This window comes from Equus przewalskii, chromosome 15, assembly GCF_037783145.1.
Source record: "Equus przewalskii isolate Varuska chromosome 15, EquPr2, whole genome shotgun sequence".
Lineage (NCBI taxonomy): Eukaryota > Metazoa > Chordata > Mammalia > Perissodactyla > Equidae > Equus > Equus przewalskii.
This window is the reverse complement of record NC_091845.1, coordinates 54,917,536-54,935,993: the sequence shown is the minus strand read 5'-3', so window position 1 is coordinate 54,935,993 and position 18,458 is coordinate 54,917,536. Positions and strand designations below refer to the sequence as shown.

At 42.2% G+C, this 18,458-nt stretch overlaps 1 protein-coding gene across 5 annotated transcripts in view; it reads left to right on the top strand.

Moving 5' to 3' along the window:
* Window positions 1-18,458, top strand: part of TGFBR2 (transforming growth factor beta receptor 2) — a 110,621-nt gene that overhangs the window by 48,986 nt on the left and 43,177 nt on the right. For all 5 annotated transcript variants that reach the window (XM_070575915.1, XM_070575916.1, XM_070575919.1 and 2 more), the window contains 2 exons: window positions 10,134-10,302; window positions 13,734-13,924. In XM_070575915.1, the coding sequence (XP_070432016.1) occupies window positions 10,134-10,302; window positions 13,734-13,924 (360 nt within the window). The remainder of the gene's footprint in view (window positions 1-10,133; window positions 10,303-13,733; window positions 13,925-18,458) is intronic.

The following is an 18,458-nucleotide window of genomic DNA, read 5'->3' as shown; positions in this document are numbered from 1 at the left end:
ATGTCTGCTCACCTCAGAAGTGGTAGCTTTTTCCGTAACAGGAAGAAAAATGAGGCCTCTGGCTGGCTACGTCGCAGATGATCATTGACAACTTAGACGCCTTAACTAGCACACAGTAGGTCCCTAATACATGGAAGTTCCCAGTGCACACCCTCCCCTCCCCCCATATGCCTGTGCCTCCAAGGATGGAGTAAAGATGGCTGTTTGCGTTTTCCCCAAAATTCACTGGAGCGGTTTTCTCCCCTGGTCTCAGGGTAAGGCAGCATGGATTGTCCAGCTGCACGTCTCCAGGGGCCCCCGTTTGCACACACTGCAGTCTCAGTGGCCCTTCTTTCACCTTTCTCTTCTTCTTTTCTTCCTTTTTCTTGATGCTCTTTTTGTGTTTTCTCACTGTTGCTTGTGTTCCGCAGGCATCGGATCAGAGCCACTTCTGCTTGTCAACACGTCTGTGGCTGCCACCGCTGCTTCCAGTACAGTCTCATCTGTTTTCATTTCTCTCCCAGCACTCCTGCCTCCTGTCACTTTTCTCACGCTTCTTAGCTTTTGTTAGAAAAGCCTTGGCCAGTCCCAGAAAGGATGCCTTTCGTCCCAGGTGTACAAGTGCCGTCGCCCAGCGTTAGATGCTTGTTATTCACAAGGAAACTTGTTCCAGCTGTCTTGAGGGCTTCCCTTCACCATCACATAAGTTGGATACAAACGTGTTTCTGTGGGTTGCGGGGGTGGTTTTTTCTTTTGCTGTTTTGTTTTGATCACGTTGATTTCACCTGCATTCTAGGTCGGCGTTCTCCCCCTTGGTTGCACATTAGAGTCGTGGGCACCTTTTAGGACTCCTGATTCCCAGGTGACCCTCCAGAATAATTAAATCAGCATATCTGGGGGTGGGGCCACTTCATTAATTTTAAGCTCCTAGGTCGTGGATTCAAACATGACCCCAAAGTTGATGAACACCAAGCTAGGCAAAAATCCTAACAGGCTGGAATGCTGAATTCCAAGTCATGCAGCCTGGTTTTAAATTTAAAAACAACCAGACGTCCTCACCAGCAAATAGATGTTTGTCTGAAATATATTCTTTAAAAAAAAAAAAATTAGGGGCCTACCTGGTGTCGTAGTGGTTGAGTGCATGCACCGTGCTTCAGCAGCCGCGGTTCGCGGGTTCATTTCCTGATGTGGACCTATGCAGTGCTCATTAAGCTATGCAACGGCAGCATCTCACATACAAAGAGAGGAAGATTGACACAGATGTTAGCTCAGGGACAATCTTCCTGAAGCAAATAGACGAAGATTGGCAATGGATGTAAGATCAGGGCCAATCTTGCTCACACACACACACACACACACACAAATCAAATAAACAAACATGACCTAGCTTTCCTAGCTTTTGTGTCTTCTAGGGAAACCTAAAGGGTTAAATTAGTTGTTTCACAATGATCCAAATCTCACCATTGCAGAAAAAAATACATATTCATTGTTGCGTTAGTGCCAAATGTAACACAAGGTTCAGAGAGCATTTTGGCCCATGTTTTTAGCTAAGCATAGAGCTCTTGCTCTGGGAGGCTTTGAGAATTTCAAAATAGTTTGTTACCTAAAAATACACTTCCTGAAATGAACTCGAGGCCTGGGAGGGATGAATGGGTTTTTTTTTTTCTTCTGTATTTAATGTTACCACAAGAAAGCAAATCTTAAATTGCTGTATGTTTATATTTTTAGAGACCCAGCAAACAGGTGTTAGGCCCAAGCAACCAAGATGTGTGTGAGGCAAAGCATTAATGACTGGAAGCTACAATTCAAGGACCAGCATTGACCTTGAGAGGCACTGAAACTGTGCCTCTGGCTTTAGGCGGGAGCACACCTAACCTGGGGAGCCGGGGGGCGGCTGTCCCAGCCTCACCTCCAACCTCCTAAAGGCCAACGACTAGTCTAGTGCCACATGCGGTCTCTGTGCTTCATCTTTTTACTCCAGGATATAAGTGTCTTTAGGTTCATGTTTGTTGACCAAATGCCTAATGGCCTGGTCTTACTTTAACTCACTTTCCAAACTCACGCCCTTAATGACCACCATTGCCAATGGACATGTTTCTCATTGAGGAACAAGGTGGGCAGGGGGTCTGTACTGTGTTTATTCCCTCTCTGCCCCAGCATACATGCCGCTTCAACAGTCTGGGTTCAATACGTTATTGGTGACTGTGAATGAATGTTGCCTTGTAATCACACTCTGTGACGTGAGTGAAGAAAGTCTGTATCCTTTCCCTCTGGTATAAAGGGCCAAATGTTCATTCCTTTATGGCTGTCTCTATTCCCTTGTTCATAGGTATTTTGGGATATCTTCTATGTGACAGGCCCTCTTCTTGGCACTGGAGACACAGCGTGTGAACAAGGCAGATAGGGTCTCGTGGAGCTGGCATTTTGGTGGCTAGATTCTAAGCAAGGAAGTGATGGAGTTACTTTGTGCAGAATATCCAAGTCCTATGGTAGCTACTTGTGGGCTGCATTAGGATGAAGAGGTGACATTTAACCAGAGACCATAAAGGTGACTAGAAGCCAGACAAAGAGAGCAGCAAGGCCAAGAGGCAAGGTCAGAGGAAGGAAGGAACTTGGCTTCTTCCAGGAAAAGCCTGTATGTCCTAAAAAATAATGAGGAAGCAGTAAGAGGGCTCGCGAGGAAGGAGTGAGTGTTGGCGGCTGAGGCAAGGGCTGACATCACTGAGGCAGCAGGCAGCAGACCCTTGAGGTGGAACTCAGGTTTTTGTCACCTGCAGGACTCCAATGCCTCACCAGTGTTTGGGATTGTGTCTAGGAGGCACTCGGTCAGCATTGGTTAACCAGCTGACTTCCCTCAAGGCAGCAGAGAAGTCAGAGCCATCCCTTGCAAAGAAGGTCTTAGAGCTCTTTGGGGTGTAGGTCAGGAAAGTGATGGCACCGTCCTTCCCCGACAGTGACTCCTCTGAGCTGGCCAACTGCCTTTTGCACTTCACGGCTCTGCTGCCTTTTGACCCCTGTCTGTCCATCTGGGTGGTGCCTCTTGTCTGGCTCCCACATCCTCTCTGCTTCTCTCTATTTTGGGTTACCCTCTCCTAGTCTGTTTCCTTGTCCGTCCACCCAGCTGAACTGTAATTTCCTTAAGGGTACTTTTCACTGTGCTCTCAGCACCCAGTACTATGAAATCGGCCAATTCAAGTGTTTCCTTTTTTTTTATTGATGTCATAGTAGTTTATAACATTGTGAAATTTCAATTGTACATTATTATTTGTCAGTCATAATATATATGTGCCCCTTAACCCATTATGTCCGCTCCCAGCCCCCTTCCCCTCTGGTAACTACTAATCTGTTCTCTTTGTCCATGTATTTGTTTATCTTCCATGTATGAGTGAAATCATACTGTTTGTCTCTTTTTGTCTGGCTTATCTCACTTAACAAAATACCCTCAAGGTCCATCCATGCTGTTGCAAATGGATGATTTTGTCTTTTTTTGTTGCTGAGTTGTATTCCATTGTATATATATGCCATGTCTTCTTTATCCATTCATTAGTCAGTGGGCACTTGGGTTGCTTCCACATCTTGCCTGTGGAGAATAATGATGCAATGAACATAGGGGTGGCATGAGTGTCTTTGAATTGTTTATCTCAAGTTCTTTGGATAACACCCCTGGAGTGCAATAGCTGGATTGTATGGTATTTATATTTTTAATTTGTTGTGATGCATCTCCATCCTATTTTCCATAGTGGCTGTACCAGTTTGCATTCCCACCAGCAGTGTATGAGGGTTCCCTTTTCTCCATATTCTCTCCAACCTTTGTTTTCGTCTTGGTAGTTATAGTCACTCTAATGGGTGTAAAGCGATAGCTCATTGTAGTTTTGATTTGCATTTCCCTGATGATTAATGATGTTGAACATCTTTTCGTGTGCCTGTTGGCCATCTGTATATTTTCTTTGGAAAAATGTCTGTTCATATCCTCTGCCTGTTTTTTGGTCAAGTTGTTGTTTTTTGTTGTTCAGTTGTGTGAGTTCCTTATATATTGTGGAGATTAACCCCTTGTCAGATTTATGATTTACAGATATTTTCTCCCAGTTGGTGGGTTGTCTTTTCATTTTGTTAACAGTTCCCTTTGACTTCCAGAAGCTCTTTAGTCTGATGAAGACCCATTTGTTTATTTTTTCTTTTGTTTCCCTTGCCTGAATAGACATGGTGTTTGAAAAGATCCTTCTAAGACTGATGTCAAAGAGTGTTCTGCCTATATTTTCTTCTAGGAGTTTTATGGTTTCACATCTTACCTTCAAGTCTTTAGTCCATTTTGACTTAATTTTTGTGTGTTGTGAAAGATTATGGTCTACCTTCATTCTTTTGCATGTGGCTGTCCAGTTTTTCCAACACCATTTATTGAAGTGACTTTCCTTTCTCCATTGTATGTTCTTAGCTTTTTACTCAAAGATTAGCTGTCCATAGATGTGTGGTTTTATTTGTGGGCTTTCAGTTCTGTTCCATTGATCTGTGTCTCTGTTTTTGTGCCAGTACCATGCTGTTTTGATTACTATGGCTTTGTAGTATTTTGAAGTCAGGCATTGTGGATGCCTCCAATTTTGTTCTTTTTTCTCAGGATTGCTTTAGCTATTCAGGGTCTTTTGGACCCCTATGAGTTTTAGGAATTTTTGTTCTATTTCTGTGAAGAATGTCGTTGGGATTCTGATTGGTATTACACTGAATCTGTAGATTGCTTTAGGTAACGTGGACATTTTGACTATGTTTCTTCTTCCAATCCATGTGCATGGAATATCTTTCCATTTCTTTATGTCACCAGCGGTTTCTTTCAACAATGTCTTATAGTTTTCATTGTATAGGTCTTTCACCTCATTAGTTAAATTTATTGCTAGATATTTTATTCTTTTTGTTGTGATTGTAAATGGGATTGTATTCTTGAGTTCTCTTTCTGTTAGCTCATTATTAGAATGTAGAAATGCAACTGATTTTTGTAAGTTGATTTTGTACCCTGCAACTTTGCTGTTGTTGATTATTTCTAATAGTTTTCTAATGGATTCTTTAGGGTTTTCTATACATTAAATCATATCGTCTGCAAACAGCAAAAGTTTTACTTCCTCCCTGCCAATTTGAATACCCTTTATGTCTTTTTCTTGCCTAATTGCTCTGACCAAAACCTCTAGTACTATGTTGAATAAGAGCGGTAAGAGTGGGTACCCTTGTCTTATTCTTGTTCTGAAAGGGATGGCATTCAGTTTTTCCCCACTGAGTGAGATGTTGGCTGTAGGTTTGTCATAACTGGCCTTTATTATGTTGAGGTACTTTCCTTCTATACCCATTTTATTGAGTTTTTCTTGTCATAAATGGCTGTAGGATCTTGTCAGATGCTTTCTCAGTGACTATTGAGATGATCATGTGGTTTTTATTCCTCATTTTGTTAATGTGGTGTATCACATTGATTGATTTGTGAATGTTGAATCATCCCTGTTTCCCTGGTGTAAATCCCACTTGATTGTGGTGTATGATCCTTTTGATGTATTGCTGTATTCAGTTTGCCAATATTTTGTTGAAGATTTTTGCATCTATGTTCATCAGCGATATTTGCCTGCAGTTTTCTTTCTTTGTGGTATCCTTGTCTGGCTTCGGGATCAGGATGATGTTGGCCTTGTAAAAACTGTGTTAGGAAGTGCTCCGTCTTCTTCAATTTTTTGGAATAGTTTGAGGAGGATAGGTACTAAATCTTCTTTGAATGTTTGGTAGAATTCTCCAGAGAAGCCAACTGACCCTGGACTTTTATTTTTGGGGAGGTTGTTGATTACTGTTTCAATCTCTTGACTTGTGATTGGTCTATTCAGATTCTCTGTTTCTTATTGGTTCAGTTTTGGTAGGTTGTACAAGTCTAAGAATTTATCCATTTCTTCTACATTGTCCAATTTATTGGCGTATAGTTTTTCATAGTATTCTCTTATAATCCTTTGTATTTCTGTAGTATCTGTTGTAATTTCTCCTCTTTCATTTCTAATTTTATTTATTTAAGCTTTCTCCCTTTTTTCTTAGTGAGTCTGGCTAAGGGTGTGTCAATTTTGTTTATCTTCTCAAAGAATCAGCTCTTAGTTTCATTGATACTTTCTACTTTTATTTTGGTTTTGACTTATTTCTGTTCTAATTTTTATTATTTTCCTCTTTTGCTGAGTTTGGGCTTTGTCTGTTCTTCTTTTTCTAGTTCTGTTAGGTGTAGTTTAAGATTGCTTATTTGAGATTTTTCTTATTTGTTTAGGTGGGCCTATATTGCTATGAATTTCCCTCTTAGGACCACTTTTGCTGAAATCCATATGAATTGGTATGGTGTATTTTCATTTCATTTGTCTCCAGATATTCTTTGATTTCTCCTACAATTTCCTCAAGGATCCATTGGTTGTTCAGTAGCATGTTGTTTAGTCTCCACATGTTTGTCACTTCCCCAGCTTTTTTCTTGTAGTTGATTTCTAGTTTCCTCACATTCTGATTGGAAAAGATGCTTGATGTGATTTCAATCTTCTTAAATTTATTGAGGCTTTCCTTGCTTCCCAGTATATGATCTATCTTTGAGAATGTTCCATGTGCACTTGAGAAGAATGTATGTTCTGCTAATTTTTGATGAAGTGTTCTATATATATATCTATTAAGTCCATCTGGTCTAGTTTTTCACTTAGTTCCACTGTTTCCTTGTTGACTTATCTATCCATTGATGACAGTGGGGTATTAAGGTCCCCTACTATTATTGTGTTGCTGTTAATATCTCCTTTTAGGTCAATTAATAGTTGCTTTATGTCCTTTGTAGTTCTATGTTAGGTGCATATTTATTTATAAGTGTCATGTCCTCTTCATGGTGTGTCCCTTTTATCATTATATACTGCCCTGCTTTGTCTTTCATTGTCTTTTTTATCTTGAAGTCTGCTTTGTCTGATGTAAGTACGGCAACATCTGCTTTCATTTGTTTGCCATTAGCTTGGCATATCATCTTCCATCCCTTCACTCTAAGCCTGTGTTTGTCTTTAGAGCTGAGATGTGTTTCTTGGAGGCAGCAAATTGTTGGGTCTTTTTAAAAATCCATCCAGCCACTCTGTGTCTCTTGATTGCAGAATTCAATACATTTACATTTAGAGTGATTGTTGATGTATGAGGGGTTCCAGCTGTCATGTTATCACCTTTTTTTCCTGTTGTTTTGCATTTGCCTTGTTTCTCATCTCATGTATCTCAGACCGCTAGGTCAGTTTTGTGGCTCTCTATGATGGTTTTCTCATTATTTATCATTTGTGTCTCTGTTCTGGTTTTTTCTTTGGTGGTTACTGTGAGGTTTGTACAAAAGATCTCATAGATGAGATAGTGCATTCTCTGATAGCCTCTTATTCCCTTAGTCTAAGCAAGTTTCATCCCTTCCTCTTCTCCTTCTAAGTTGTTGTCACAACTTAATCTATTATATGTTGTGAATTTGTCGTGAAAATGCAGTGATTATATTTGTTTGTGATGTTTTCATTCTCTTTATTTTTTTTCCTTTTCTTTTTTTTAGGAAATTAGTCTTGAGCTAACATCTGCTGCCTATCCTCCTCTTTTTGCTGAGGAAGACTGGCCCTGAGCTAACATCCATGCCCATCTTCCTCTACTTTATATGTGGGATGCCTGCCACAGCATGGCTTGCCAAGTGGTGCTGTGTCTGCATTCAGGATCCGAAACCGGCAAACCCCAGGCTGCCGAAGCAGAACATGGGCACTTAGCCACTGCACCATCGGGCTGGCCCTCTTCTTCTCTTTATCTTTAGAGTTATAATTAAGTGTTTCCTAATCTGTTCTGATAGAGAGCTGCAGTTTTCTACTTTTATCTACCTATTTATCTCCTTGCTCAAGGCTTTGTAACCCTTTTTAAAAATTTTTTCAGATATGAGGGCCTTCCTGATGAAATCTTGTAGGGGAGGTCTAGTGGTGATGAACACCCTCAACTTTTGTTTATCTGGGAAAGTTTTTATTTTTCCGTCATAGCTAAAGGATGTTTTCACTGGATATAGTATTCTTGGCTGAAAGTTTTTATCTTTCAGACTTTTGAATATATCATTTCACTCTTGCCTAGCCTGTAAGGTTTCTGCTGAGAAATCTGCTGAAAGCCTGATAGGGGTTCCTTTGTAGATTATTTTCTTCTACCTTGCTGCCCTTGATATATTTTCTTTATCATCGACTTTTGCCAGCTTTACTAATATATGCCTTGGAGAAGGTCTTTTTACATTGATGTAATTAGGAATTCTATTGGCTTCATTTACATGTAATTTCAGCCCCTTCTCCACGTTTGGGAAGTTCTCAGCTACTGTTATTTGAACAACCTCTCTTCTCCTTTCTCCCTCTTTTCTCCCTTTGGAATATGTATAATCCTTATGTTGCATTTCCTAATTGAGTCGGATATTTCTTGGAGAATTTCTTCATTTCTTTTTAGTCTTAGTTCTCTCTCCTCCTCCATATGAAGCATTTCTCTATTCCTATCCTTTATGTTGCTAATTCTATGCTCCATGATATCAGCTCTGTTATTTAAGGACTCCAGATTTTTCTTTATCTCATCCATTGATTTTCATTTCCAACATTTGTGATTGTTTTTTCTTTCTAGTTTTGATCTCTTTTGTGAAGAATTCCCTCTGTTCATTAATTTCATTCCTGATTTCATTGAACTGTCTTTCTGAATTCTCTTGTAACTCATTGAGTTTTTTTATGATGGCTATTTTGAATTCTCTGTCATTTACATGGTAGATTTCTATGCCTTCAGGATTGATTTCTGGGTGTTTGTCTTTTTCCTCTTGGTCTGGAGTATTAATAAGTTCTTCATACCACTTTATGGAGTGGATTTGTGCCATCATGTAGTGATAATATCTGGTCGCAGGTTCCACCTGCCACCATGGGGTGGTGGGACAGCAGATGTGTAATCTGAGCCCCCCATGATCCCTGTTAGCTCATGATCCCTGTCCGAGCCTTGGCCACTCCTTGGGATGGCAGTTGCCCTGTGGGGTTTCCCACTGAATGGGAAAGAAATCATGCAGGGGCTCAGGGCTGCCACCTGCTCCCACAGTCCCACAAAGACATGCTCCCCTCTTCAGGGCTGCGGCAGTACTATGGGCATGTGTGGCAGCTGGGAGCTTGTTTGCCTGGACTTGCAGCTCTGCCACCGTCTGCTCCTAGGTCACACCAGCTCTTGTGCTTGCTGGGTCGGGCCTCTCCACTGTGTCTGAGCCAGAGCCACTCCCTGGGACCATGATGGGACTGTGGGCTCTCCCCCTAGATGAGAGAGCAATCACGTAGGGGTTCATGGCTGCTGTTGCCTGCTCCCGTAGTCCTGCCAAGTCACTCTGCTCCCTTCAGGGCTGCAGCATTTGAGGCAGCCATGAGCTCATTACCCCAGGCTCGCAGCTCTACTGCCATTTGCTCCTAGGTTGCACCAGCCTCCCTGTGGACCACGCAGCCCTGTGGACTCTCCCACTGGAGGGGAAATGATCACACAGGGGCTCAGAGCTTCCATCATCTATTTCCGCAGTTGCACCAAGGCCCACTCCCAGCCTCGGGCACTCAGCAGTGCTGTGAGCACTCCAGCCAGGAGAACAGTCACACACGTGTACTTGACTGCCTGGGGCCCAGAGAGTGCTCACCTAGCTCCACCACCTCCCCCAGAGGTAGTCCATACACCTTCAGATGTTTAGCTGCTTGAGTCTCTCAGGCGTCCTGATGTGCTGTGTGGGTATCCTCAGCTGATCAGTGAATGTCCGTTTAGTTGTAGTGCAAAGGGGGAGAGACAAAGGGAACAGCTCACTCTGCTGTGTTGCTGACGTCACTCTCCCCCAGTCTGTGTTTCTTAATTGATCAGATTTTATTAGAAACAGTGCCTTATGGTAATCTCCGACAAAGGCAAGAAGTTACTCAAACCCCCTTCTCCATCCCCGCCCCCAACCACTACCTCCCTGCAATGGCTTTTTCACAAATTGCGTATGTGAGGAAAATTCTAATCTGATGTGAAGGCATTATGTTGCCTTTCTGCCTATTGATTCCTAGAACATCAAGTGCATTTTAAATTGCATAACATCATTGGAATTCATTGGTAGGCTGCCTAGCAGTTATCTAATCATTTAATTTATCTTTCTCTCCCCTCCCGGCTAGTTAATAACGACATCATGATCACTGACAACAATGGTGCAGTCAAGCTTCCACAACTGTGTAAATTTTGTGACGTGACATCTTCCACCTGTGACAATCAGAAATCCTGCATGAGCAACTGCAGCATCACATCCATCTGTGAGGATCCACACGAAGTCTGTGTGGCTGTCTGGTAAGGCTCCCTTTTAACCATCATTCTTTTCCCCTTTGATAAGTAATGTATGCTTGTGGAGCAGAGAGTTGGTGCGTCTCCATGCCTTAAGTGTGCACGTCCATCCAATTTCCTCTCCTTTAGCCTGCTTCTCTTTTAATTATTCAGTGTAGTTTCCAGAGATATTTTCAACTACATACATACATGTATCTATGTGTGTGGGTGCGTGTTTGTGTGTGTGTGACAGCATGTGAGATGACCTTTAATATTTGCAGTAAATCTGGAAGCCCTTCCTTGTATCAATGGGAAGGATTTCCATTTACTAGTCATTTAGTTAATACCCCTTCAGTAACTCCTAGTGACACCAGGACCTTTTTCCTTCTGGGACAACCTCAGTCTTGTTATGTGGAAGGAGAGGAGATGAAAGGTGGGCTTTTGGAAGAAAAAACTTGTCAAAAAGGGGGAAGCTTTTTGCGGAACCAGGAAACAACCCATTCCTTAGTGAAGCCCTGGCCACGTCACTCACACTACCAGTGGGCTATACACTACATCTTTCTCTTCAGAATTGCACAGTTCTCTTAAGTAGATTCCTCCTCCCACTCTCTCTCTCTCTCTCCCTCTCTGTCTTTCTCTCTCTCTCCCCCTTCCTCCCCGTCTCCCTCCCTCCCCGCCCCATTCCCCCCACCTCAGTACACATGCGCGCACACACAGACATACACGCACAAACAGTGCTCAAGAGTCATTTGATAAATTCCTGGTCATGGATTCAGAGTATGTGTAAGAGATAAAAGCAAAACAGAGATCATTAAAAGGTCCCCAGTTTATTAAAATGTATAAATTCATTAATGAAATATAGCACTTTGCAGACTTATTCTGATCTTTGGAATTTACTGGCATTTTTTTTTTAAGGGTCCTAGGTGTCTCCTGGCCAGTTGGCAACCAAGAATATAAATCCAAGTATCTTCCCACTCTCTGGGAATGAGTCATCTGAGACTTTCTCCAGACTACATATAGTTACCCTTGATGATAGATCTGAAAAACTTGCACATTTCCATACATACCAGGAGATGAATTTAGTTCTTAAGAACTAAAGGAGTGTTAACAGCAAAGACCTGTCATGACAGCTTGCTGTACCTGCCAACATCATTAATGTCCAGTTCTGAGCAAGGCTTTTGAAAAAGGCATTTTGAGAAAGATCGTGTTCAGAGGAAAGGGACCAGTATGACTACAGATTTAGAAAACATGGGATCTGAGGAACGGCTGAGGAAATTAGACATGGTTAGTCCAGTAAAGAGAGGACGTGGGCTCTCTTGAGAGATGTTTGATGATCTGTTTCATGGAAAATAGAATAAACTAGTTCTGTGTAATGGAAGGGCAGAAAGAGGAGGGTCCATAAAATTTACCAGGGGATAGAATTGTGCTCAGTATAGGTTTAAACATTTTCATAATCGTGGTTTCCTAAGAGCAGAACAGCCTTCCGTCTCTAAAAGAGTCAAATAAAGTGCAGGCGAGGCTGGATGAGCATCTGTCCAGTCTAGTGCAGGAAAGATTGAGACACCAGACTGGATGAGCCCAGGCTTCCTTCTTTGGTTCTCTCTCTGCTGGCCATCTTTACTTAAACCTCCACTGGGAGCTATCTCACTGTGTGAGAGCTTGCCAAAAACAGGCTCTTCCAATTAAGATATTTTCCCTGCCCTGTAGTACAAGTCCAGATGACTGACTGTGATCAAGTCTCTGTGCAGCAGAGGCTGTGTAGTCTCAGAAAATGGGAGCCTATGGGGGAGAGGAAGGCGCCCTGTCTCCTCTGTGTCCAAGCCATAAAGAGTAAACACAGTGAATGTTCTTTTGACCTGTCTTGGCGAAGACGGGTACTCCTATGGAGCAAGAGTGTGGGTAAGCAGAAAGGGCCATGCGGTGGGTGCTGTGGTACATCCCCCTGATGCCTTCAGCACTGAAGTACTTGACCCCTCAGCTGCTGGCAGCACCGGCTGCTGAGGGATCACCCCCGAGTCCCTCCAGGGAATTCCCTTCCACTGATCAGAGCTGCTTTATTCCAGTTTGGCCTCTCCTCAAGTTTGGCCCCTGTTGATGGGCAGCCAGCATCCTATGACTGATTGATGCAGAGATCTAAATGCGTCCCTCAATTTGGGACAGCTCTGATGAGCCATCCTGCTCCTGAGGGATCCACTGAGTCCTTTGTTGCAACCTGCATTGTGGTTCAACTCCCCCCTCTGTGCCATACTGGGGTGTCATTTGGTCAGAGTGCCCGAGGGTGTGTGGGCACACATGTGCACTCATATGTATGCACTCAGAATCCTTCCCAGAGAAGGTTACTCTCGCAAAACTCACTGGACCTCCTGTATTATTTAAGGCATGATTAGCCCTTCCCTAGACTCCGCCTCCAGATATAAAATATACCATCCAAGACAATAAGTATTTTGATCTAAAAAGGGTGGAAATGGAAGGAAGGAAATTAAACAAACCTTGATGTTGGACAGAGTCATCCAAGATGGCAAGTTTATGAGGGGAGCAGATTGAATCAGGCACAGAAAAAGCATTTTTCCAAGATGCCAGAGTTTTATTTTAGCTTTTGCAGGTTTAACAGTGGGCATTAATCATATAATTTCTAAATGTAATGTACATGTCGAGCCGACGGAATATTTCTTAGGGCCCAGTAAAATGCCACATGAAAGATTCTCTGAGCCCTTAGCTGAGTTAGGCTCCGAAGATGTGATGTGATGGGATATTAAGTGTAGAAGTAATTAGTCTATGACAGCATAAACTATTTCTCTGAACTGTAAATGAAGAACACCATGCAGTTCTTTTCCATGTGTTTTGATGTTTTTCCCGTCTGTTCCTCTCTGTAATTCGGGAAAGTGCCATTCTTTCTCTAGGAAGTTTCTTGTGTTTTCTCAGCACGGCCAGCTGCTGACTGGAATACGCCCTCACACCCACTGCGCTGGGGCCCAGCAAACCAAAAAAGAGGAACTGCAGCTATTTTCCCAGGCGAGCTCTTTGAGAACAATTTAGCTAGACATGACCCTGATTCTGTCAAATCAACCGGCGATGCAATGTGAGCCTTGCTGTGCATTCAAGATGGAAGGATTAAAGTCATCCTGAGGACCTGGCCTCTTCTGTTTTCCCATGCCCTCCCTTTTCATGATTTAATTAAGACTTATGTGTAAAGTTCTTCAACAGGTTAGCCCCTAAGGAAAGCCCTCATGTTTCTAAACCTAAGTGGGTTCTGCAAATAAGCAAAGGAAAAACTGAAATGAGTAGAAAAAGCCCAGGAGACTCTAGACCAACCTGTTCATGTAGGAGAACAGGAACCAGCTGCTGTTGTTAGAAACAACTTTGTGAAGGAAAGAGAGTCGAGATTGCTTTTCTGTCCAGAGACCGTACTCATCCATTCTCTTTTCCCCTCCCCTCCTCCCATGAACCCTGCACCCCAGGAGAAAGAATGATAAGAACATAACACTAGAGACGGTTTGCCATGACCCCAAGCTCACCTACCATGGATTTGTTCTTGAAGATGCTGCTTCTCCAAAGTGTATTATGAAGGAAAAAAAAGTGTCTGGCGAGACTTTCTTTATGTGTTCCTGTAGCTCTGATGAGTGCAACGACCACATCATCTTCTCAGAAGGTGAGTTTTCTTCTCTCGAGGGTCTGGAGCCCGACTTCCTCTGTGTTGATTTCCTGTGCCCCTGGTCTGCTGTCTCCCAGTCCATCCTCCTGTGGCTGAGGCTGAGAGTGAGCCGTGCTCTGTGGATTAGGAACCCATTCTCCTGGAGGAAGAAGGTGCTTAAGGCGTAACAGGGTTGGTTCTGGTTCTTATCACATCTGGCTCCCGGGGTCACGTTATTATTTGTCTTTGACCAATGGTTTCTTTCCCCTAGAGCAGTGGTTCCCAAAGTGCAGTCCCTGGAGCAGCATGAGTGTCACCTGAGAATGTATTAGAAATGCAGATTCTAGGGCCCCCCAGACTGTTGAATCCAAAACCGTGGGTGTGGACCCGGCAGTCTGTGTTTTAACAAGCCTTCCAGGTGATTCTGATGCAGCTAGAATTTGAGAACCATTGGTCTAGAAATTGGAGGAGGTTGTTTGATTCAGAAAGGGGACTTGCTTTGAATTCTCCCAAGTGATTTTGTGTACATATTCCTAGGATTTGTTTAAAGGGTACTTGTCATTGGACCTTTTGGGAGAAGAGGTGAAATGCAGAGGGACAAAAATGAACCAAGGTTTAGTCATGAAGACAGAGGAAGAGTAGGTTAGTTACTTGCCTCCATCTTTGAAGTTCAGCATTGATTCAGCTTGAAAGGAGGGCACACACTATTTGTTCAATTTAAAGAAGTATTTGCTGATTTTTAATTACAAAAGTAATATATGTTCCTTATCAAAAATTGACAATCCAACAGTCTGGGGAAATTTTCAAATGAAAGTACATTAACCCCATCCCTTCACTCACTACTGAACAGGAAGCAATATTGACAGTTTGTCGGCTGCGCACTGTGCCTGTTATTCATTCATATTATGCCTCCTTCCCTCTTCTCTTCCCCTACTCCCTCTCTGTCTCCCTTCTTCTTTCCCTCCTTTCCTCCATCCATGTGTCTGTCCGTCTTTTCATTCATCCATCCCGTTCACTCACCTGTCGTTCAGTGCAAATAGTTGATCATACTATAAATATTACCTGGCAACATTTTGTTCACCCAACCACTTTTACACCTCCTTCTAAACAAGATAATACATGTATATATACTGCATGTCTTTAATTATTGTCTAAAATTCCATAATGTGGATTATCTCCTATAACTGATTTAATCATTCCTCTGTTGGTAGTTTATTGAGTTGTCTTCAGTTTTCCACTTAATGCTAAAATGAGTATCTGTAAAAATATTACGTACATTCGTGCTAACATTTCTGCAAGATAGATTTTTAGAAATGAAGTTTCTGGATCAGAAATTATGCATATTTTAAATTTGAATAACCATCATTAAATTATTTTTCTCCCCAAAAAGATATCTGAGCATATGGGTTTCCCTGTACTTCTCCAACATTGGAATTATAAACCTTTTAATTTCATCAGTCTGATAATGAAAATAATATTCTCTTGGTTGTAGGAATGTAAACTCAGAGTGGAGAAAGGTTATTGTAACCCAAAATAGGTCTGATTCAATAAAAAATCCTTTTTTTAAAAAAACACAAGTACTGAGTCTACGCACTATAGCTGCTTCTTTGTGTCCCAACTCTGGAAAATGATATGTCTCATGCTTTGTTCATGGTGCTCACGGCACTGGGTACCCACCTCTGTCTCTCTCTGTGCACGTCACTTTCTGCCAGTTTCCCTCTCTTCCTGTCCAACTCCCGACCTGTGCCAACTTCTCAGTTTACAAAGGCAGGCGTGTACATCTTGTCAGCCCAACCCTTTCCAATGTCACTTCTCCCTTCTATTTTCTCATCCTGTAAACACTCCATTTCTCTCATTTTCCTTATGGAGTTTGAGTTAGGAGGGAAGATGTAACTAGATTAAATCACACTAAAGCATGAGAACCCCTGAGATTCTGCCTTAACAGTGGTAGCTTTCCCCACATAGATCACCTTTTAAAAAGAAGATCCAGATTGAGCCAAAGAATTAATCTCTTATAGCAGAATATCCATCTATGGATGGATATGCTCTTTGATATATAGGATATCCATTTATGGATTATATCTGTGAACCTTGTCTCTCCTTTTGTGTATACTGGCTTATCCACACTGGAAGAGTTTGTTTCATCCAAAAGGGATGTAAGTTGATAAATGACCTGCAAGTTGGATATATATATATGACTCTAACCTCTTAAGATGGCATTGACTTCAGTTTTCAGTGTCTTTCAATTCAGGTGATAATCATGGGCCCACATTCATATTTTCCCTCTTCTTCATTATCAGGCTCTTTATTTCCTTATGAGGTGAGAGAATCAGCATAAAGGCAGTCTCTCATTGTACAACTCAAGAAATCCAGCACCGCTGATGACTCTGATGTCTGCGTGATATCAGAGGCTTCTAAAGTGCACCAGGAGTGTATGCTTTTTAAGCATCCCTCTTGTCTGTGATGGGATATTTCCCCCACCTAAAGCCTCAGATATTAGCAACAACATTTTGGGATCCATTTCTCCTCTTACTGCCGCCATCTCTTCTTTATTCTAAAGAATGAAAACTCTTGGAGCAAATTTTATTTCCCCACTCGAAGTCAAATAAGATGGTGAGCACAAAAGCTGTGGAGTGTGTTATGCTGTATTTTTATTAGTGCATGATTCTCTTCTTATTGCCAGTTGTTGATCTGTAAAAACAATGGATGATAATTACTTACATCTTCCCTTTTTCTGAAATAAGTAAGAGAAAAAAGTTGAGCCACAATTGTTTCTTTTTAAATGTAGAAATTTACTTTGAGTGCAATTGTGACTGATAGCTGACGTTCAGAGAGAATGTACCGTGGCTGTGTATGGTGCTCAGGCCGTTCCATGGCGTGACCTCTTTAATCTCATAGCCACCCCATAGGGTAGGCACTGTTGGTATCCTCATCTTGTGTATGAGAACACCAAGCTCACAGATCTTTTAACACTTTGTCCAGCATCACATGACTAGTGGGTGGCAGAGTTAGGGTTTAGAGCAGGCTATGTGTGAACTAAAATATCTGTGAGGGTGTTCCTTCCTTCTTCTCTTTTTATTTCCTCTTTCTCTCACTCTTTATCTCTCTCTGTATCTAAACAGATAATACATGCACATATCTAAAAAGTTCAGACAACATGGAGACGGTGATGAGAAAGTCTTCCGTTTGGTTTGTCCCCCGATCTCCCTGGCCATGGTTAACCACTGATCATCCATGCTTCCACAGACATTTTTCTGCATGGAATTCTGCATGGAAATTCTGAATTTGGTAAAGCATATCAATGAGATTTTTTTTTTAAAAAAGTCAGATTCATTGATGTATAATTTACATAAGATAAAATTCATCTCTTTAAAATGTATGGTTGACTGAATTGTGACAAATGTATGCAGCTGTGTAACTACTACCACAACCAAAATTCAGGGTGTCTTTGTGATTCCCAGTCGGTTCCCTTATGCCCTTTCGCAGTTATAATTCGTATTTTTATTCTCACTTTAAAAATGTGCTTGCTTGCTTCCTGTATTTTGTGATGTTCCTGTTACTTCATTAATGCCATTACCTCACCCTCTGAAGAATGGACCTGTGGGGTGCCCCCAGCCTTGGACAACAAGATGCTACTCTATTCCCTTGACTTTACAGACACCCAAGCCTAGTCTACAGTAAAAGGGGAGAAATGCCAACTCTGCATCGTGTAGCTCCGATTTTCTCTCCCATTCCATGTTGCTTGTCTGTGTGCCATGCAGTGAGTGAGTGTGAAGCCTGTCAGATGGTTTGAGGGGAGGATAGGCTTCCATATAAACTCGCAGTCTTTCTATCTCCACCTGCTTCAGGCTCATGGAGGTCAGTGTGTAGCAGTGGCTTATATGCGTATCGTCCTGTCCACCTTGTTGAAGCACCTTTATTTTCTATAGATGAGAAATGTACAGAAAATGCACTGACGATACATTGGGATAATTCTTTTAAGGCCTCATAAGGTAATTAGATTACTACCCCTAGGTGATGTTGGAGGAAAAACAGCAACGTGGAAGTTAAGTGACTTGCCTACACTTCCTCAGCTAGTTAGTGGCATAACTAGGGCTGCAGCTTAGGTCTCTACACTCTCGTCAGGATCTTGTTACCCTAGGAGAGAGTTTGAAATCTGCATTCTGAGGGCATCAGGGACTGCTCTGAGGAAGAAGCAGATGAATCGGCCCTCCTGTTCCTGCCCTGTATACTGAGCTTCAGTCAAAGATGTGAATTACAGAAAGGTGTTGTCAGCTTTCATGAGTTTGAAATCATTGTTCTAGAACAAAGGAGTTAAAGAGAACTTGCTGTCTTTCTCTTTGAACCAGGTATCTACCCTTACCCCTGAATCCTTCAGTGGGCCTTGTGCAGTGCCTGGTGGCTCCGCTGCTTCCATGAGGTAGCCAAGGGCAGGTAGGAATTAGAGGACCAACCAGAATGAGGCCGGGGTCTGCTCTTCTCCACTGCTCTCCAACGGTCATGTCTCCTTGTCCTGTCTCTGAAGATCCCCTCTTGCCAAAAGATGTTATGT